Raw genomic sequence first — 21067 nt, 5'->3', positions numbered from 1 at the left:
CAGAGCTCCTTTGGAGAATGAAGTTCTACTTGACACCAGTTTTGATCATTTTTCCCCAATGTTCTCAAGCTATCAGCTCAATCACATTATGTTTTCCAGGTGTTCTTTTTCGTTTTCTGTGTATTTTATTTCTGGTCTCATAATAGATATGCATATCTTTGCCAAATAGTGTTGAGATTCAGCACTGGGTGGAGTGACATCAGTCCTTCTAGAGTAAGTGAGCAAATTAAAAACCAGTCAAAGGCATAGAGATTAAGAAAAACCACAGCTACATCCCCTCCTTCCCTGTGTTCCACACTATTCAGGCACAAGGACCCATAGACATCCTATGAACCTGATAGATTCCAAAAGATTGTCTTTTTGGCATCCACCACAGTATACCTTTTTTTTTTTTTTTTTTTTTATGTATAGGAAAGAGTATCCTATTGCCTTTGTTTATACTGTTAAGCTCTGCAAAAAAATAAAAAAAATTGGCCTACGGATAATGTACTTAGATGTAAAGCCAAAATGTGATATGTAGAAGCCTTAGCTGTGTTACCAAGTTTCAATGATTCCCATGTACTTTCTGTTTATGAAACCAATCAGATTTTTATCCACATCCACAATAGTTATCTATATATTTTTTTGATTCCAGTGGATCTTCTGGAACTGAGCACCACTCACAGTGTTTTCAAACAGCATGAACTGAATCAAAATCAACAACTATTGTCTGTTCCTGAAATCATCAGCATCCTCACCACCATCTGTGATGGACTGGAAGAGAAAAACAAGGACCTGGTTAATGTGCCTCTCTGCGTTGACATGTGTCTGAACTGGCTGCTTAATGTATATGACACGTAAGTTACTGCTTTATCAGTTTCTTTACAATTCATTGTAAACTTGGGCACTGCTTGGAAACCAGTTGAAAATTTTTGCTATACATGATGGTAGTTATTGTATAATGCAATTTACATGCCATTAAGCTTCCCTAACTAAGCAGACAATAAGTGACCTCGTTTAATAAAAATTGGAATTGGAGTGGAATTGCCATGTGGTACAAACTTCTATCCTTGCTGTATTGTTTTCTGCATATATGAAGTATTTTATGATGTACATATAATCTGCTCACTGAAGTGCTCTCTTAAAGGGACCAGGAGCAAGCTTTTATAGAATAATTGCCTTTAAAATCACAATACAGATAATCTGTCCAGTGTGTTTGTAATCTTGCAGTGTATAGTACTTACTGTAGACCCTAGACTTTGTGCATTCCAACCATGGTGATTAGTATAGTGCAAAATAATTCAGATCCTATATAGAAAATATCTTTATATATGCGTTTCAAAATGGCAGTTCAGTGGTTAACATTGTTGCCTTGCAGCACTAGTGTCCTGGGCTTTAGTCCTGCCAAGATGTGGAGTTCGTCTGCATGGGTTTTACTCCACACTGCGAAAACATACTCGTAATAGGTCATTTGGCTTCCGATGAAACCGGCCTTTTATGCACTTATATAGCGCTACTATATTCTGCAGCGCTTTACAGATATCAGCATCAAGCTCTCCCCAATGGGGCTGACAATCTAAGTATGTATGTGACCGTTCAGATTGTAAGCCCCATTGGGGACATATGCTAATGGCGATAATGTCTGTACAGCGCTGTGGAAAATGTTTACACTATTTAAGCAACAACCATTTAAGTGGTATAATTGTGGTTCCCAGAGGTAGGACCAGCACCTTCAGGGCATATCCTAGCAATATGACCCCAATGTCTGAGATGGGACAATCCCTTTAATGAAATAAGATAAGATAAATGGTGCAGACATATCATATTTGAAATAAGATTTCTGATACATATGTCAACTTTTTTTTATTTATGTAATTACTTAATTATTTATGTTTTACACAATGATTTCATATTTGAAAAAAAAAAAATCATGTTTTAGTGTTTCCATATTCTGAGAGCCATAGTTTTTTTCAGTTTTTGGCGATTATATTAGGTAGGGTATCATTTTTGCAGGATGAGATGACGGTTTTATTGGCACTATTTTGGGTGCATATGACTTTTTGATCGCTTGCAATTACACTTTTTGTGATTTTTATAAAAAAAAATACAGTATTTTTCGCTTTATAAGATGCACCTGATGATAAGACGCACCTAGGTTTTTGAGGAGGAAAATAAGAAAAAAATATTTTAAACCAAAAGGTGTGCTTTTGGTAGGTTTTGAACTAATGGTGGTCTGTGGATGCCGCACTGTTATGAGGATCTGTGGATGACGCAGTGTTATGGGGGATCTGTGGATGACGCACTGTTATGGGGGGATCTGTGGATGACGCACTGTTATGGGAGGATCTGTGGATGACTCACTGTTATGGGGGGATCGGTGTATGACGCACTGTTATGGGGGGATCTGTGGATGATGCACTGTTATGGGGGGATCTGTGGATTACACTGATGGGGGATCTATGGATTACACTGATGAGGGATCTGTGGATGACACTTATGGGGCTCTGTGGATGACACTTATGTCATCCACAGATCCCCATAAGTGTCATCTACAGATCCCCCATCAGATGCATCAGTGTGGAGGGAGGAGGTGGAGACACTCATGGCGGGGCCCGGTGCAGTGATTCTACTCTAATACACCGGGCCCTGCAGCTGTTAAGTACATTCAATCCGAATGGGTCCGCAATTACTGTACTGTACTTACTGTAGTACCTTATGTATAGCATTAAGACGGCGCAGACCGGCAGCTCCCTCGGTCATGCCCCGCCTACCGCAGCTCCCTCTTCATGCGCCGCCTGCCCGAATGCCTGCTTATCTCACTTTATGAATGAACAGGCAGGCGGGGCAGGCGGCGCATGAGGAGGGAGCTGCGGCAGGCGGCGCATGAGGAGGAAGCTGTGGCAGGTGGGGCAGGCGGCGCATGACCGAGGGAGCTGCCGGTCTGCTATACATAAGGTACTACAGTAAGTACAGTACAGTAATTGCCGACCCATTCGGATTGAATGTACTTAACAGCTGCGGGGCCCGGTGTATTAGAGTAGAGTCACTGCAAAGGCCCCGCCATGAGTCTCCCTGCCTCCTCATTCCACACTGATACTTCGCAGGCTGCGCTTTGCAGCATAGCGGCCAGCGAAGTATCCGCTTTATAAGACGCACGGCCATTTCCCCCCCACTTTTGGGGGGGCGTAAAGTGCGTCTTATAAAGAGAAAAATACGGTAATTACCGTGTTCATCTGAGGGATAAGGTCATGTGATATTTTTACAATACCTAATATGTATACTTTTTTTATTTACTTAAGTTTTACACAATAACCGCATTTTTAAAACAAAAAAAAGATGTTTTAGTGTGTATTACTCATACAGCTTCCTGCCTGGGAGATCCAGGGGGCTTGATCTCACAGGCTCTCCACCGGAAGGCAGCCCCGATGCATCGCGCTGCCTTCCATGCCATCGGGTCCTCGTCACAGCAGCAACATAGCGTGGTCAGCGCTAACCGCAGCACTTGGAGGGTTAATGCGTCGGCATCTGTGATTTCACTGATGCCGGCGCATGCAGCAGGGGTCCGGCTATCAGTGACTGCTGGACCCCTGCCGCGGATCGGGCGGGCGCAGCTCCTGCACCTGCCGGATCACAGCGCCGTACATGTACTGCGCTGGTCCTTAAGTCACGGACATCAGCGCCGTACATGTACATGTGCGGGTCCTCTACGGGTTAATAGGGTTTTCCAAGAGTTCAATAATAATGGTCTATCCTCAGGTTAGGTCATCAGTATATGATCATTGGAGGTCTGACTCCTGGCACCCCAGCTGATCAGCTGTTTGAAGAGGCTGCAGCGGTCTGGTGAGCTCTGTAGCTTCCTAACAGCATAGCAAGCACATTGTATGGTGTCTGTTCTTGGTATTGTAATGGTATTGCAATTTAATTAAATGGGACTGATCTGCAAATAGGCCATGTAATCAATGAACGTGACGTTGCATAGAAACATAGGGCTAGATTTATCATTACACTTACATCTTACTCCACTTTTACATATGTCCAAAGTCCTTTTGGCGGAGTCAGATTTATTAATGGTCTTTTAATACTGTGATAAATGTGGTTTGACGGTAGAAGTTTATCCTTCAGTAAGCGGCTTTACAAAAGTCGCACGTCTTTACGAAAAAGTCGCATGTTCTATTAAAAAGTCGCATCAGATAAGCATGGTCCTCACTGGTGTGAAATTTTTTGCGACTTTTTAAATTGTCGCAATATGAAATCTATCTAGAGATTGACTTACATAAGAAAACATGCTCACTTTCAGAAAACTGGCGAGCATAGCGCAGAGCTAATAAAAGTCGTAAATTTTTGTGCAGTTTTAGCAATTGCGCAAAAATTTGCTACTTTTTCATTCCATTATTTTGACTTGAGCTAATGATAAATCTGGCCCATAGAATGTGTCGGCAGATAAGAACCATTTGGCCCATCTAGTCTGCCCAATATACTGAATACTATGAATAGCCCCTGGCCCTATCTTATATGAAGGATGGCCTTATGCCTATCCCATGCATGCTTAAACTCCTTCACTGTATTTGCAGCTACCACTTCTGCAGGAAGGCTATTCCATGCATCCACTACTCTCTCAGTAAAGTAATACTTCCTGATATTACTTTTAAACCTTTGCCCCTCTAATATACCGGCCTTGGAAGAGAGCTTCAGCCTTTTCAAATAGCTGATTAATGGGAGTACCTCCACCAATCAAATATTAATGACCAGTCCTGAGGAAAGGCCATCAATATTGAATTCCCTGAACCCTTTGATTTGTGTAGCCACTGTAGACCAGTCTATACTCTTATGTATAAAAAGCTACTGATGTAGAAAAAGTGCAACAGATAATACTAAACCAAGATTTATTTTTCCTTCTGAGATCAGACTACTCGTGGGTCACTTTATCAGGGCCGGTCATAAAGAGAACCTGTCACCACTCCTGACATGCATGTTTTAATAGTTACATGCATTCCCCATCTAATAATTCTGGAGCTTCTATTCTTATGACTTTATCTTGTTCCATTCCTTAATTATTTCTAATATAAATTATGAAAGAATTGCTAGCAGTCTGCAGTAAGGGTACAGAGGGGAGGTAACCAGTTGGGGGGGTGTACCTGCAAAGTCTGACAATGGCAGCACAGACTGGATAGACTGAGACTGTGCAGGTACACCCCCCCCCCCCCCCAAATGGTTGCCACCCCTCTGTACCCTTACTGCAGACTGCTAGCAATACATTCATAACTTCTAGTAGAAATAATACAGGAATGGTACAACATAGAGCCATAAGAATAGAGGCTCCAGAATTGTTATTACATGAGGAATGCATGAAGCTATTAAAGCAGGCGTGTCAGGAGCGGTGAAAGGTCCTCTTTAAAGTTGCTTGAGCTGCTTATGAGGATGCCACATGGCAACCAAGACTTGTGGCCAAACACATTAGACTATCATCCAGCCTACCCGAAAATGGTGGGTTTGGCAGTTAATACTCTAATGTGTATGAAGGCCTTTAGGCTATAAGGAAGAAGTGTCCACTCAAGTTGACATTTTTGAATGTTCTGTGTATTCAAAATTGTTATTATCCCTGCCCATTAATCCTGTAATTGCTGGCATGGAGCACTATAATCAAATTCTTACCAAATGTTCCCATTTTAAGGTTAATTTGCTTTTATTCCGAGCTTCATACTTTGAAACCCGCTTTTTTTTGTTTAGATATAATTTAATTGGCCCTGGTATAGTGGATGCTTCTTGGAGTTTGACACTAACTATGTTTATAACTTTGATGTTAACCATGTAGACAAGTTCATATAATTAAACAGCATTTGAGAAGCATCTGCTCGATTCATGCTGTTAGCCTGGAATTTAATTACCAGCTTTTCAAAGTGAAGATGTTGACAGGCTGCAGTCTAGCCCACTAATACCAGACGATTGTCAGAGAAGAAGTTTTTGTTGGTAAGACCTGACAGCAGCAGTTTAGTGAGTGCTGTCAAGATAGCAGCCAGATTTTGGACTGCTCAATCCTGCTGGAGCTGAAAATGAGTAAGCAAGTCATGACAGGCGATCAGATTCCAGGATGAACAATGAATTCTAGCTGTTATTATACTTTCTGTAATTAAAAAAATATATTCATTTTAACATTCACTTTGATTGGCATTGGCTGCCATTTATTATCACTTTACATGTATTTAATCTGATTGTTGAAAACCTAGAAAATCTGACAATCCAACACTGAAATGTGAAATGTTAGAAGCTGAAAATTGTGCATTCTGCTTTTTTAAATCAAAACCATAGTAGCATATACTACATTAAAAAGATTGTTACATGACAGGCATTAATGGCATAACACTAGAGTATGTGACCAATGACCGATAAATAGGTATCCAACTGCTTGGTGGAATTTAGTGGCAGCAGTGATCGAAAAGTTCAGATTTCTCCAGCAGCATTGATCATTGTTTGTAACAGACCAATTTTCCAGCCTCTCGACACTGCAAAACAGGTTTAAGCCATACTGTAATATGGTTCATTACTAAAGGGTTAATGTTATAGTGCACTATGCTTCACTGTTAATGTACAGTGAGTGTGCACTTCCATTGATATCAATAGCTAAAGTGGCTTATCTATGCACTATGTATCTCAAAAGGCTGTATAGGAGAAGGAATTAGTTAACTGGCATTCCTTAGTGAAGGTTGCTGGGTGGTGGGCTGGCCCCACTTTCCCCTGGCTAGTGTGTTGTTGGTGATAAGGCCAAGAGTAAAGACGTGCGAGAGAGAGTTCCTGGTAAGCAAGCCAAAGGAGAGGACCTGTTTGATGTGTGCGGCTAACAAGTAAACCAGGACAGAAGCCTGTGTGTAGCTGAAGCTGAATTTGTCCAGGGAGACACTATTCCTGTGTGATTTCAAGCCACCAGGAAAGCAACTATGCTAAGAACCTAGGAAGAGCAGAACAGACTTTTTGCATCAGGTTGAGGACCAATTAAAAGTGCTTGGATAAATAAAGTAAAGGTAATGAATGCGTATGGCTGCACATGGTTTGGTTAATATTGCTTTTGACACAAGATCCCAGAGTCTAAGTTGTGCTCGAGGGGAAGAAGGGTTGCACCACTGCACTCACTGCACATGTGGCTTGAGGGAGTGCCAGATTAGGGTTAACTATCATGAGAAATATGACCTCCTTCTTTGCTGTAGCTGCCACTCCTATCCTCTCCTCCTTTTCATTCCTCCTCCTCATTCCTCCCTTACAGGCTGGCCTCCTCCTCATGCCTCCCCTACAGGCTGCTATGCCGCAGAAGGAGATGAGAGATTGCTATATAGTTTTGTAAGAAAATATCCAGTATAACCTGTATATCATTCATTTAAATTCTTGCTCTTTCTGGGCTTTGAAGTCATTGAAGAGGTCCTATCAGTGATTGACAGCCTTCCCTATATGACTGTGTATACAGAGATAACTGTCAATCACTGATAGGACCGCCTCCTCAACTTTGAATCCAAAAATGAGCAGAAATTTTAAAGGGTTTTCTGAGATTTTTGAACTGATGACCTATCCTCTGGATAAATTATCAGTATCTGATCGGTAGGGGTCCCACACCTGGGACCTCTGTTGATCAGCTGTTTGAGAATGCATCTGTGCTTGCAGTAGTGCCTCAGCCTTCTCGCAGGTAGTTGCCATACGCAATACTGCCTCTGTCCGCACCGGCACTCTACACTAATACATCGGTGCAGGACAACGTTTTTTCAGGCTCAGACAAATGCCAGTGCCGAACCTGTTCTACCAGTCCCCTGATGATTTGGATTACCTCCAAGGAAACGCATCGGGACATTTCTTTACTTACTGGGATCCCTCTGCTGTACCCCCTGACCAAACAGGGCTTGCTGTACTGAGTGGGCTTGTGAATAAGTGGAGTTTAAAGAACAGGAGTTTAAGACAAGAAGCAAGAAACTAAGGTTTGATAGATTTTCCTTGTGTGTTGTTGGCTTGATTCTAGCTAGTCCTCCAACTACAGCAGACAGGGTATAATTCTAACTCATATTTACAGTTTTCCTTCTTTACTGTTCATCCCCATTTAAACATGTGCGCCATGGACAATGCTACTAAGTGTGTGTCCTCTGCAATGTATGCGTGCCTTGAAGAGCCATTAGAGGGTGAATACATTTGCACTAGCTGCAATCAGGTTGCATATTTGGAAGCCCAGATCTTGGATCTAAATAAGCAGCTTGAAATACTTAGGGGCATTGCAGACCTGGAGAGAAGCTTAGACCTCACTATGCAGGCACTGACTGGGGTCAGTGAAATGGAGCTGGCAGAAGGAAGGCAAGATCAGGACTATCAGGTCAGCAGTTGGGTTATTGTAGGAAGAAGGGGTAGAGGGAAAAGTGCCAAGGAGGTTAGTCCTGAGCTGGAACACCCTAATAAATATGCCTGTTTGGCTGATATTCGGGATGAAAGCCCAGGGCCAGCAACACTGCAGCAGGGCGTTTCTCCTAGCAACCAGGAGGATGACCGCTGCAGGAAGGATGGGAAAAGGAGTGCAGCAAAGGTCAGACAGATGCTGGTGGTAGGGGACTCTATTATTAGGATGACAGCCAGGGTCATCTGTCGCCAAGACTGTGAATGTTGAACAGTGTGTTGTCTTCCGGATGCTCAGGTTCGGCATATTGCGGATCGGATTGACAGATTGCTGGGTGGGGCTGGGGAAGACCCGGCAGTCATGGTACACATTGGCACCAATGACAAAGTCAGGGGGAGATGGAAGGTCCTTAAAAATAATTTTAGTGAACTAGGAGAGAAGCTCAAGTCCAGGACCTCCAAGGTAGTGTTTTCAGAAATACTACCAGTGCCACGAGCGTCACCAGAGAGACAACGGGAGCTTAGGGAGTTAAATAAGTGGCTCAGAAGCAGTAAGGAAGGGTTTGAGTTCATGGAGAACTGGGCCGACTTCTCGGTCTGTTACAGGCTCTCCAGTAGAGATGGGCTGCACCTTAATGGGGAGGGTGCAACTGCCCTGGGGGAAAAATGGTTAGATGACTGGAGGAGCTTTTAAACTAGGATCTGGGGGGAGGGTGGGTGGGGGGGTCAGAAAAGGGGTAGATAGTATAGATAGAGAGTGGGATATAGGAGGGGACAGTGGGGATTTAGTGGGGGCTGAGGTTAGTGAGGAAAGTAGGGAGAAGACTTGGCAGAACTATACACCAATGAAAAATAGAACTGCTGGTAACAAGAACCTGTTACATACAAACATCAACCAAGGTAACCCAAAAATCCCAGATATTCACTTTACAGGTCATAGTAATTTGAAATGTATTTTCACAAATGCCAGAAGTCTAGCTAGAAAATTGGGGGAGCTGGAGGCTATGGTACTAGAAGAACACATAGATGTAGTTGGTGTGGCTGAGACATGGTTGGACTCTTCGCATGACTGGGCTGTAAATATTGAGGGTTTTACACTATTTAGGAAAGATAGGGTCAATAGAAAAGGTGTTGGCGTGTGCCTGTATGTGAGGAGTGATCTGAAGACAAGTGTGAAAGAGGCAATTGTGGGTGAGGATGTGGAAACCTTATGAGTGGAAGTTCAAAGGGATATAAACATTGAAAAAGTAATACTTGGTATAATCTATAGACCCCCTAACATCACAGAGTAGATAGAAACGCAACTGTATAACCAAATAGAGCGGGCTGCACAAGCAGGTACAGTGGTCATAATGGGAGATTTTAACTTCCCAGACATTGAGTGGGGTCAGGATTCTGCCTCAGCCGCAAAGGGGAGAAAATTCTTCAACTTGCTGCAGGACCACTTTATGGGCCAGTTTGTAGAAGCTCCCACTAGGGGCAATGCTCTGTTGGATCTGGTCATTTCTAATGATGCAGAGCTTGTTGGAAATGTTACTGTTCGAGAAACCCTAGGTACCACAATATAATTATATTCCCCCTAAACTATAAGAAGCAAACTCTGTCAGGCAGAGCAAATGACACTGAATTTTTAAAAGGCTAATTTCCCTGGGTTGAGGGCAGCATTTCAGGGCATAGACTGGGAGCAGCTACTGTCACATAATAATACTGAGGATAAATGGGAGAGCTTTAAATCCACATTGAGTAATTGCACTAAAAAATATATTCCTTTAGGTAACAAGTATAAATGGCTAAAATTAAACCCCCCATGGCTTACAGAAACTTTAAAAATGTCAATAAAAGACAAAAAAAAGGGCATTTAAAAAATACAAATCTGAGGGGTCAGCAGTAGCATTTGAAGATTTCAAAGGGCTAAATAAAATCTGTAAAAAGGAGATAAATTTAGCAAAAATACAAAACGAACAGCAGGTGGCAAAAGAGAGCAAAACAAATCCCCCAAAATTCTTTAAATATATACATGCTAGAAAACCAAGGTCCAAGCAGGTAGATCCCCTAAATAATGGTAAGTGGGGGTAGTCACTGAAGATAAGGAAAAGGCAGAGTTACTAAATGTTTTTTTTAGCTCTGTATATACAAAAGAAGAGAAAGGAGCTGATATCTGTGGCGCTGGAGCTGTTAGTACATCCAGTAATATACTCAATTGGCTAACTGTAGATATTGTCCAAGATAAGTGCCAAGTGATTGGCGTAAGGCAAATGTGGTGCCCATATTAAAAAAAGGATCTATGTCCTTCACAGGTAATTATAGACCAGTTAGTTTAACTTCTGTTGTGGGAAAATTGTTTAAAGGACTCTTAAGCGACTATATACAGGAGTATGTGACTGTAAATAATATTATAAGTGATAACCAACATGGCTTTACCAAGGACAGAAGTTGTCAGACTAACCTGATTATGAGGAGGTGAGTAGTAGCCTGGACAGAGGGGCGGCTGTGGATGTAGTGTTTCTGGATTTTGCAAAGGCTTTTGATACTGTCACTCATAGACATTTAATAGGTAAAGTAAGGTCTATAGGCTTGGAAAGTATATTTTGTAATTGGATTGAAACTGGCTGAAGGACCGTGTCCAGAGAGTTGTGGTCAATGATTCCTATTCAGAATAGTCCCGGGTTATAAGTGGTGTACCCCAAGATTCAGTGCTGGGCCCTCTATTATTTATATTATTTATTAATGATATCGAGCACTGGATTAATAGCACCATTTTTATTTTTGCATTTGACACTAAGCTATGTAGTACTGTACAGTCTATGGAAGATGTCCATATACTACAAGCTGACTTGAACACTCTGACTAATTGGGCATCAACTTGGCAAATGAGGTTCAATGTGGATAAATGTAAAGTTATGCATTTTGGTAGTAATAATCTCTGTGCTTCAGATGTCCTAGGTGATGTAATACTGGGAGAAATCTGCAGCACTCGCCAGTATGAAAATCCAAAAAGTTGTTTTATTCCAAAAACATCAGGAGACTGCAACGTTTCGACCTTCCTTGGTCTTTTTCAAGACCAAGGAAGGTCGAAACGTTGCAGTCTCCTGATGTTTTTGGAATAAAACCACTTTTTGGATTTTCATACTGGCGAGTGCTGCAGATTTCTTTATATGGTATTGACGCTGGGATCACTTGCCAAGATCCCCATCTGCTTTGCACCACCGTTACCTGTAAGGTATTTATTCATGGTTGTCCCCACATTCTTTTTGGGATCAGTAGTGCTGCCAAACTTTTGCATATTGTAATACTGGGAGAGTCACTTATAGAGATGGATTTGGTTGTCCTTGTAGATGGTAGATTAAATAACAGCATACAATGTCAATCAGCTGCTTCTAAGGCCACCAACAGGTTGATTTTAATTAGTGTTAGTATATAGCTTGGCCCACTCCCCCTCACTCACTGAAACCACATGGCACCAGGAGAGAGATAGTGTGTGGACTCTCATTGCAGTCCTTGGTGACCATGTGGCGCCGGGGGTGGTGTGGAGTGGGCCCAGCGTGCATGCTGGTTCATGTCTTCCCTGGATCCAATGGAGGCCATTTTGGCACCGAAAATGATAGAAATTCAGGTGAGCCCAGCATGTGAGTGGAACCTACACCTTCTGAATTGTATGTTAGCCGCCATGGCACATAACAGGTATATAGTGTTAGGAACCCGTCTAACTAGAGATTGCCTTGACGTTCGGCAGACGGGCTCAGATAATTTTGTACAAAATGATTTGCCAAATATCTCAAACTTTCTGGTATAGCATTTGCAATAATGCGGTGCTATGGGATGTGCTGACTGACCCCCTTTTTTTTACTCCACCAGGATATTGTCATGTATTAAACGAGGCATGGACTCGCGGGGCAGGGGTGTAATATAATATTACCACTTTACAAAGCGCTGGTGCGGCCTCATCTGGAATATGCAGTTCAGTTCTGGGCACCAGTCCATAGAAAGTATGCACTGCAGCTGGAAAAAAAAAGAAGAGAGGAGAGCGACCTAACAGATAAGGGGCATGGAGGGTCTTAGTTATGAAGAAAGATTAAAATAATAGAATTTATTTAGTCTTGAGAAGAGATGTCTAAGGGGGGACATGATTAACCTATACAAATATATAAATAGGACATACAAAAAATATGGTGAAAAACAGTTCCATGTAAAATGCCCTCAAAAGACAAGGGGGCACTGCCTCCGACTGGAGAACAAAAAGTTCAGTCCCCAGAAGCGTCAAAGTTTCTTTACTGTAAAAACTGTGAATCTGTGGAGTAAACTTCCTCAGGATGTGGTCACAGCAGGAACAGTGGACAGTTTTAAAAGGGGTTTAGATGAATTCTTAAAAGTAAACATTGATGCTTATGAAAACGTGTAGAAGTTTGAGTCTAACTTCCTTCTGGGATTCACGTCCCCACCTATCCCTTGGTTGGACTTGATGGACTTATGTATTTTATCAACCGTATCAATTATCAACTATCAAGCTGGGTAGTCACAAGACTAACAGGGCAAAGCAAGGAATCCTAGTAAGCTGTCAGAGGGGTCACCCTTGTCAGGGCGAGTGCTCCGCTACCTGGGCGTAAAGATTAGCTCAGGCCAAGTAGGTGCAAATAGAGCTGGAGACCCAGCACCCTGACAGCGGGGACCCCTGGAAACCATGGGTCTAGGAAGTGGTAAGACCATTCCAATTTCTGCACTGTTAACCATTGCACAAGCGTGCTTTCGCCAATTATCTAATGGGCTTTTATTTTAAGGTATGTATAAAAAGCTAAGTATTAACTGGAGGGCTACCTACCATTATTTTGTTTATACCTTCTCGCAGCTTGCCAAGCACTGCGCCATCCATTTGATAGCGGCTGTGTTTGCGTCTAAGCCATGCGACCGATGAACATGACGTTACATGGCCTAGACTAAACTGAGAGAAGGCTGCCGTTCTATTGCCTGCAGCAGTGTCTTCTCAAACAGCTGATCAACAGGGGTCTAGGGTGTTGGACCCCCACCGATCAGATGCTGATGACCTATCCAAAGGATAGGTCATCAGTTCAAAAATCTCAGAAAATTCATTTAAATTAATGATATTATTTTCCCCCAAAACTTCAGGTGAAACTCGAAAAATTTGAATATTGTGCAAAGTTCATTTATTTCAGTAATGCAACTTAAAAGGTGAAACTAACATATGAGATAGACTTATTACATGCAAAGCAATATATTTCAAGCCTTTATTTGTTATAATTTGGATGATTATGGCTTACAGCTTATGAAACCACAACGTCACAATTTTGAGGTACCCTTTGCTTAGGGCGTATGGATAAATTAGCTGACTAGAGTGTGACACTTTGAGCCTAGAATATTGAACCTTTTCCCAAAATTGTAATTTTAAGCTGCATTAATGGACTTTTGCATGATATTCAATTTTTGGGGTTTCACCTGTATATATGAATCTGCTCAGCTCCTTCAGCGTTATAACATGCTCTTGGCAAATTACACTGCATTTTCATGGTAAAAGGTTCCCATAGATACAGTCATTGTCAGTGTCCATGTTCAGGTAATGATGAATGAAGCTTGTAGTGATTACAGCATGATGCCTTAGGGCTCTTTCACACTTGCGTTCTTGTCTTCCGGCATAGAGTTCCGTCGTCGGGGCTCTATGCCGGAAGAATCCTGATCAGGATTATCCTAATGCATTCTGAATGGAGAGAAATCCGTTCAGGATGCATCAGGATGTCTTCAGTTCCGGAACGGAACGTTTTTTGGCCGGAGAAAATACTGCAGCATGCTGCGCTTTTTGCTCCGGCCAAAAATCCGGAACACTTGCCGCAAGGCCGGATCCGGAATTAATGCCCATTGAAAGGCATTGATCCGGATCCGGCCTTAAGCTAAACGTCGTTTCGGCGCATTGCCGGAGCCGACATTTAGCTTTTTCAGAGTGGTTACCATGGCTGCCGGGACGCTAAAGTCCTGGCAGCCATGGTAAAGTGTAGCGGGGAGCGGGGGAGCAGCATACTTACCGTCCGTGCGGCTCCAGGGGCACTTCAGAGTGACGTCAGGGCGCCCCAAGCGCATGGATCATGTGATCACATGGATCACGTCATCCATGCGCATGGGGCGCTCTGACGTCACTCTGGAGCACCCCGGGAGCCGCACGGACTGTAAGTATACTGCTCCCCCGCTCCCCACTACTACTATGGCAACCAGGACTTTAATAGCGTCCTGGGTGCCATAGTAACACTGAACGCATTTGGAAGACGGTTCCGTCTTCAAATGCTTTCAGTACACTTGCGTTTTTCCGGATCCGGCGTGTAATTCCGGCAAGTGGAGTACACGCCGGATCCGGACAACGCAAGTGTGAAAGAGGCCTTACAATATCAAGAACTGAACCTGCATTTTACTTTATCTCTAATTTTAGCTTCCCAGTTGAAGTCTGTAAATGTTACACATGATGAAAACGAGAAAAACTAAAGTTAGATTTGTCTCATTTAATCCTATAAAAGCAAACCAGATGTTTCTCCAGGAACGGTATTCCCTGCTGATAGTCAGAGAGTCGGCTGCTGCTGAGAGTACAGCGGCTCTTGCATAATCCTCTCTTCACTTGCTGTCCTGTACAACAGTTCACAGCGGCAGCCTTAGTAAATCAGAAGAAAAGGCCACATATATTTTAGAAACAAGGAATAAACCTTTGTTTAAAACACTGGTCATTGTATCCTAACCATAGTGCGTGGCGCAGGGGACACCTCGTTGGGCCAATTTTTTTTTACTCTATTGAAAAAAAAAACGGCTCCATCTCTCTCTGTCATATCATGCAACATTGTATTAGTTATAATTGCGTTCCTTATCTTTCCTAAAGAAAGGAAATTTACTGTGTATTCGATATGTAGAATTAGATAATTTATTTGATTTTAGTCTGTGTTTGCATAGGATAACTTCAAATTAAACCAGTTTATATTTACCCTTGCAGTGCCTATAAAAGAAAACGTGTGGTACCTATTGTATGTCTATATGCAATGCATATACAAACCCTATTCAGACTGTATTGAAATGGACGGTATATGAGAGGTCATTGGTGGTCTCCCATGTATGCAGAAGTTGTCACAAATTCATCATTTTGCTTATTGAAACTAATTTTCTACAAGAAGTCAATATACATTGAACTTTAAATGACCATTAGTTCGGTCATTTTTCTGCCAAGACTTGCACTACAAAAGAAGTATCCTTTGGGTATTATGCAGCTTGCATGTACTATCATCCAGTCTTGCACTGAAAGCCTACCACCCATTGGCTATGATGCCACAGCACTACAAATCAAGTATACATGTCTGCACTAGAAGTCAAGTACCCATTGGATATTATAAAGTCTGCACTGCAAGTCAAATATCTGTAGGGTATGATGCCATCCTCCACTAAAAGACAAGTTCCCACTGGGTATGATACAGTATTACACTGCAATTCAAGTGCCTGTTGGGTATATTTCAGTCCTACAGTACAAGACATGTACATACTAAATATGATGTAGCTCTGCGCTGCAAGTAGAGTATCCATTGGGTATAATGCTATAACACTACAATTCAAGTACTCATGCCTTCATGACAAGTCAAGTACCCATTGGGTGTAATGCAGTCCAAATGTTAAGTCAAGTATTTATTGGGTATACAGTCAAAGCAAGGTACCACTGGGTATGATACTGGGCTACACTGCAGGTTAAAGTGACCCTCAGGTTCGAGAAAAAAATCGCATTAAATGGGGAACGAACAGAACACTTACATGGTGACCTCCTTTTCATCATTTTAGTGGCAGATCTACTAATTCCCAGACTCATCTCTTCTCCAGGATGACCGCACTGCTTCTCAGACTACGTTTGGTAGCCCAAGACTCTTCCTACTTGCCTAGCCTTGCTCTTGGATTGTAACATAGTAACATAGTAACATAGTACATAAGGCCGAAAAAAGACATTTGTCCATCCAGTTCGGCCTGTCATCCTACAAGTTGATCCAGAGGAAGGCAAAAAAACCCTGTGAGGTAGAAGCCAATTTTCCTCACTTTAGGGGAATAAAAAATTCCTTCCCGACTCCAATCAGGCAATCAGAATAACTCCCTGGATCAACGACCCCTCTCTAGTAGCTATAGCCTGTAATATTATTACACTCCAGAAATACATCCAGGCCCCTCTTGAATTCCTTTATTGTACTCACCATCACCACCTCCTCAGGCAGAGAGTTCCATAGTCTCACTGCTCTTACCGTAAAGAACCCTTTTCTATGTTTGTGTACAAACCTTCTTTCCTCCAAACGCAGAGGATGTCCCCTCGTCACAGTCACAGTCCTGGGGATAAATAGATGATGGGATAGATCTCTGTACTGCCCCCTGATATATTTATACATAGTAATTAGATCTCCCCTCAGTCGTCTTTTTTCTAACGTGAATAACCCTAATTTTGATAATCTTTCAGGATACTGTAGTTGCCCCATTCCAGTTATTACTTTAGTTGCCCTCCTCTGGACCCTCTCCAGCTCTGCTATGTCTGCCTTGTTTACAGGAGCCCAGAACTGTACACAGTACTCCATGTGTGGTCTGACCAGTGATTTGTAAAGTAGTAGGAATATGTTCTCATCACGGGCATCTATGCCCCTTTTGATGCAACCCATTATCTTATTGGCCTTGGCAGCCGCTGCCTGACACTGTTTTTTGCAGCTTAGTTTGCTGTTTATTAAAATTCCTAGATCCTTTTCCATGTCAGTGTTACCGAGTGTTTTACCATTTAGTATGTACAGGTGACTTGCATTATTCCTTCCCATGTGCATAACTTTACATTTCTCAGTGTTAAACCTCATCTGCCACTTATCTGCCCAAGCCTCCAATCTATCCAGATCCCTCTGTAGTAGTATACTGTCCTCTTCAGTGTTAATTACTTTACACAGTTTAGTGTCATCTGCGAAAATTGATATTTTACTATGCAAGCCTTCTACAAGATCATTAATAAATATATTGAAGAGAATAGGGCCCAATACTGACCCCTGAGGTACTCCACTAGTGACATTGACCCAATCTGAGTATGTACCGTTAATAACCACCCTCTGTTTTCTATCATTGAGCCAGTTACTTACCCACTTACAGACGTTTTCTCCGATTGGATAGCACTGTTCACATAAAAAGTTTTTGGTCAATCCAAGGGCAGCAGGAACCATCTTTGGCTACCAAATGCACAATGCATCAGGTAGTCTGAGAAACGATGGGGCCATCTTGCGTGACAAAAGACCTAATAAGATGAAAATAAGCTGATCTTTCCCCAAGTTAATGTGATTATTTTTTTTTTGAAACAGAGTTTTCTTAAGAGCCCATTTGATATGATACAGTCCTGCACTGGGTATTAGGCAGTCCTACACTACAAGTCAAGTGCCATTTAAGTGTTATGCTGGTCTTTACTATGTAGCTTATTTAGTGGCCAGTTCTGCTATTGGTACATTCAGGATGACTAGGCCATTGATATCCAAAAAGTTTAAGCTCCTTGGGTTTCACTTCTCTGGATAAGGGTCCATTAACACGTCCGTAAAATGGGTCCACATCTGTTCTGCAATTTTGCGAAACAGGTGCGGACCCATTCATTTTCTATGAGAGTGCGGACCCGCAAAACACATACGAACGTGTGAATGGACCCTAAGAGTTTATCCATATGTGCTAAAAATACTAGTTTTACTTTGTTCTTCTTTTCAAGCAGCATCAGTCTCTTGCATCCTGTATCTTATCTGACTTACTTCAGTCCCCTTAAGGTTATATAGAACAGCAGAACATTTGTTATCTTTTCGTCTTTTCCCTAATTTTCCGGATTCCAAAAGCCTGCACTTATTAATATTCGACAAGTGTTTTCCCTAAAGATATTAGGACTGCTTATTTCTCAACTTGTAGCACATTACCTTACCTAGCACGTAGCAGGCTCATTTTTATCAGCCTGGCGCTGGCGTCATCAAAGACCTGAACAAGGCTCCTCGTCCCTTTTCTAAGCAGCATTGGCTGATAACTGAAATGTTTCTGCTTCTGTGAACTTAAAGGATCTTGAAAACAGCGTGATTGAGCAAGAGAAAGCCGAAGAGTGGCAGAATTAATGAGTAGTATTATCCAAAAGATACACTGAGTCAGCCACTCTTTGCCCTTCGCTGTGTAGTGCGCTGTCACACTCTGCGGTGGTATAGTTTCTGTTGTACAAATCACTGTATTAAAGACATACTGGAGATATTGTGGCCCTGAAATATTAATGCATTAAAGACCTACTGCAATAACACAGTTCTGGTGTTCCCTCTCTTTACTCTCATATCAGAACTTTACATTATTAGGCATGCATTAGGAAACTTTAGTAAAATACTTTTAAAGTGTCAGTTCATTGTATTCTCCTTTCAAAACGTCAAACTGTTTTAAAAAATAAAAAACCTAATTAAAAAAAAAGAATTTCCCTGCTGGGAAATAGAACAGTTTGAGTTAGAAGCTTCTATTTTCTAGATTTTAATGCCATGATCCCTTCCATCATGAGTTGAAAAAGGAGGATTCAATCCAAATTTATCGTCTTACGTTTCAGAAGTGGACATGCTTGAGAACTGTGAGCTAAGACCACCATTGTCACCTGTGATGTTATAGCCCATTAATTTTGTGATCTAATGTCAGCTAATAACTGCAGGTAGAATTCTTCTTTAAGTAACAGCCGTTTTTATGTGAGCCAGACCAACACTGAACTCTTTGTGTAAGCCTTTTCACACCAGTTCAACAGTACCCTTCTCCTGACCAGATGCTCACATGAAGAAGGCTGGCCATACAATATAAATAGTTGGCCAAACAGCTATCCCTCTTGACCCCCCCCCCCCCCCCCCAATCACACAGACACTTTCAGCTAGGCCAAGCATGCATGTATGTAAATGCAGCTCTCACCTCCTCTGAAGAGAAGGCATTATTGGAAACAAATGGTTTGTTCATCATTATTTCCTGCCGTTTCAGCCCATGTAAAGGGACCTAAGCATAGCACAGTGTGTCAGTTGCTCTTAGTGTTTCTTCATCTGGCACAAAAATTGACTCATTTAAAGGGTTTGTTTAGGATTACAAAAATTTGCCTATTTTCTTCTAAAAATATCACCACACCTGTCCATGGGTTGTGTCCAGTATTGCAGCCGAGTTCCATTGCAGTAACATAGTAACATAGTACATAAGGCCGAAAAAAGACATTTGTCCATCCAGTTCGGCCTGTCATCCTGCAAGTTGATCCAGAGGAAGGCAAAAAAAACCTGTGAGGTAGAAGCCAATTTTCCTCACTTTAGGATAATAAAAAATTCCTTCCCGACTCCAATCAGGCAATCAGAATAACTCCCTGGATCAACGACCCCTCTCTAGTAGCTATTGCCTGTAATATTATTACGCTCCAGAAACACATCCAGGCCCCTCTTGAATTCCTTTATTGTACTCACCATCACCACCTCCTCAGGCAGAGAGTTCCATAGTCTCACTGCTCTTACCGTAAAGAATCCTTTTCTATGTTTGTGTACAAACCTTCTTTCCTCCAAACGCAGAGGATGTCCCCTTGTCACAGTCCTGGGGATAAATAGATGATGGGATAGATCTCTGTACTGACCCCTGATATATTTATACATAGTAATTAGATCTCCCCTCAGTCGTCTTTTTTCTAACGTGAATAACCCTAATTTTGATCATCTTTCAGGTATTGTAGTTGCCCCATTCCTGTTATTACTTTAGTTGCCCTCCTCTGGACCCTCTCCAGCTCTGCTATGTCTGCCTTGTTTACAGGAGCCCAGAACTGTACACAGTACTCCATGTGTGGTCTGACTAATGATTTGTAAAGTAGTAGGACTATGTTCTCATCACGGGCATCTATGCCCCTTTTGATGCAACCCATTATCTTATTGGCCTTGGCAGCAGCTGCCTGACACTGTTTTTTGCAGCTTAGTTTGCTGTTTATTAAAATTCCTAGATCCTTTTCCATGTCAGTGTTACCGAGTGTTTTACCATTTAGTATGTACGGGTGAGTCAGACTAAGCTACAATACCACTCGGAACCCGAGCAAAGGTGTGGTGCTGTTTCTGGAAGAAAGTAGCCATGTCTTTCTAATCCTGAACAACCCTTTTAAAGGGAATTTGTCACCAGTGAGCCTTTCTATCAAACTGTTTGCATAGTCACATAGCTGTAGTTCACTTGATTAAAAGGTTGTTTTTGGGGACTTCCGATTCCGGCGCTGGTATGTGAGGATTCAGAGACACCAGCTCCTCGCCTGTCATCGCATTGCAGTCCGCTCCGCTACATCCTCCTGTATTGAAGGGAGATTATTTCAACACTTACCAGCTCCTGCGAGTGTATGGAGCGTTATTTACTTCGGAGCGGGCAGAAATCTATTTCCTCTGGCCGAGTTATTGACATAAAGGGCCCCCCGCTCTCCAAGATTGCACCGACTCCACCTTCCACTCCACAGCACAGAGAGAGTGAAACGCTGGAAAACAGACAAGTGGACTCGCAGGTGGACCTATTTGATAATGTAGGGGGACTTCCCTTGTCCTGTGGGCGTCTCCTTCTCCTAGGCTGTAGCGCTGGCCAATCGCAGGGCACAGCTCACAGCCTGGGAGACGCCCACAGGACAAGGGAAGACCCGCCTACTATAACTTAAAAAGCAAAGGTACCGGAGCCTATAACGGGAGAACGGAGCGGCGCCCGGGGATAATAGTAAGTG

At 42.4% G+C, this 21067-nt stretch overlaps 1 protein-coding gene across 6 annotated transcripts in view; it reads left to right on the top strand.

Moving 5' to 3' along the window:
* Positions 1 to 21067, top strand: part of UTRN (utrophin) — a 683920-nt gene that overhangs the window by 557972 nt on the left and 104881 nt on the right. For all 6 annotated transcript variants that reach the window (XM_040429574.1, XM_040429571.1, XM_040429568.1 and 3 more), the window contains one exon: positions 635 to 836. In XM_040429574.1, coding sequence (XP_040285508.1) covers positions 635 to 836 — 202 coding nt within the window. The remainder of the gene's footprint in view (positions 1 to 634; positions 837 to 21067) is intronic.

The sequence above is a fragment of the Bufo bufo genome, chromosome 4 (assembly GCF_905171765.1).
Source record: "Bufo bufo chromosome 4, aBufBuf1.1, whole genome shotgun sequence".
Classification (NCBI taxonomy): Eukaryota; Metazoa; Chordata; class Amphibia; order Anura; family Bufonidae; genus Bufo; species Bufo bufo.
Note: the sequence above shows the minus strand (reverse complement) of the source record. Positions and strands in the feature narration are given on the sequence as shown.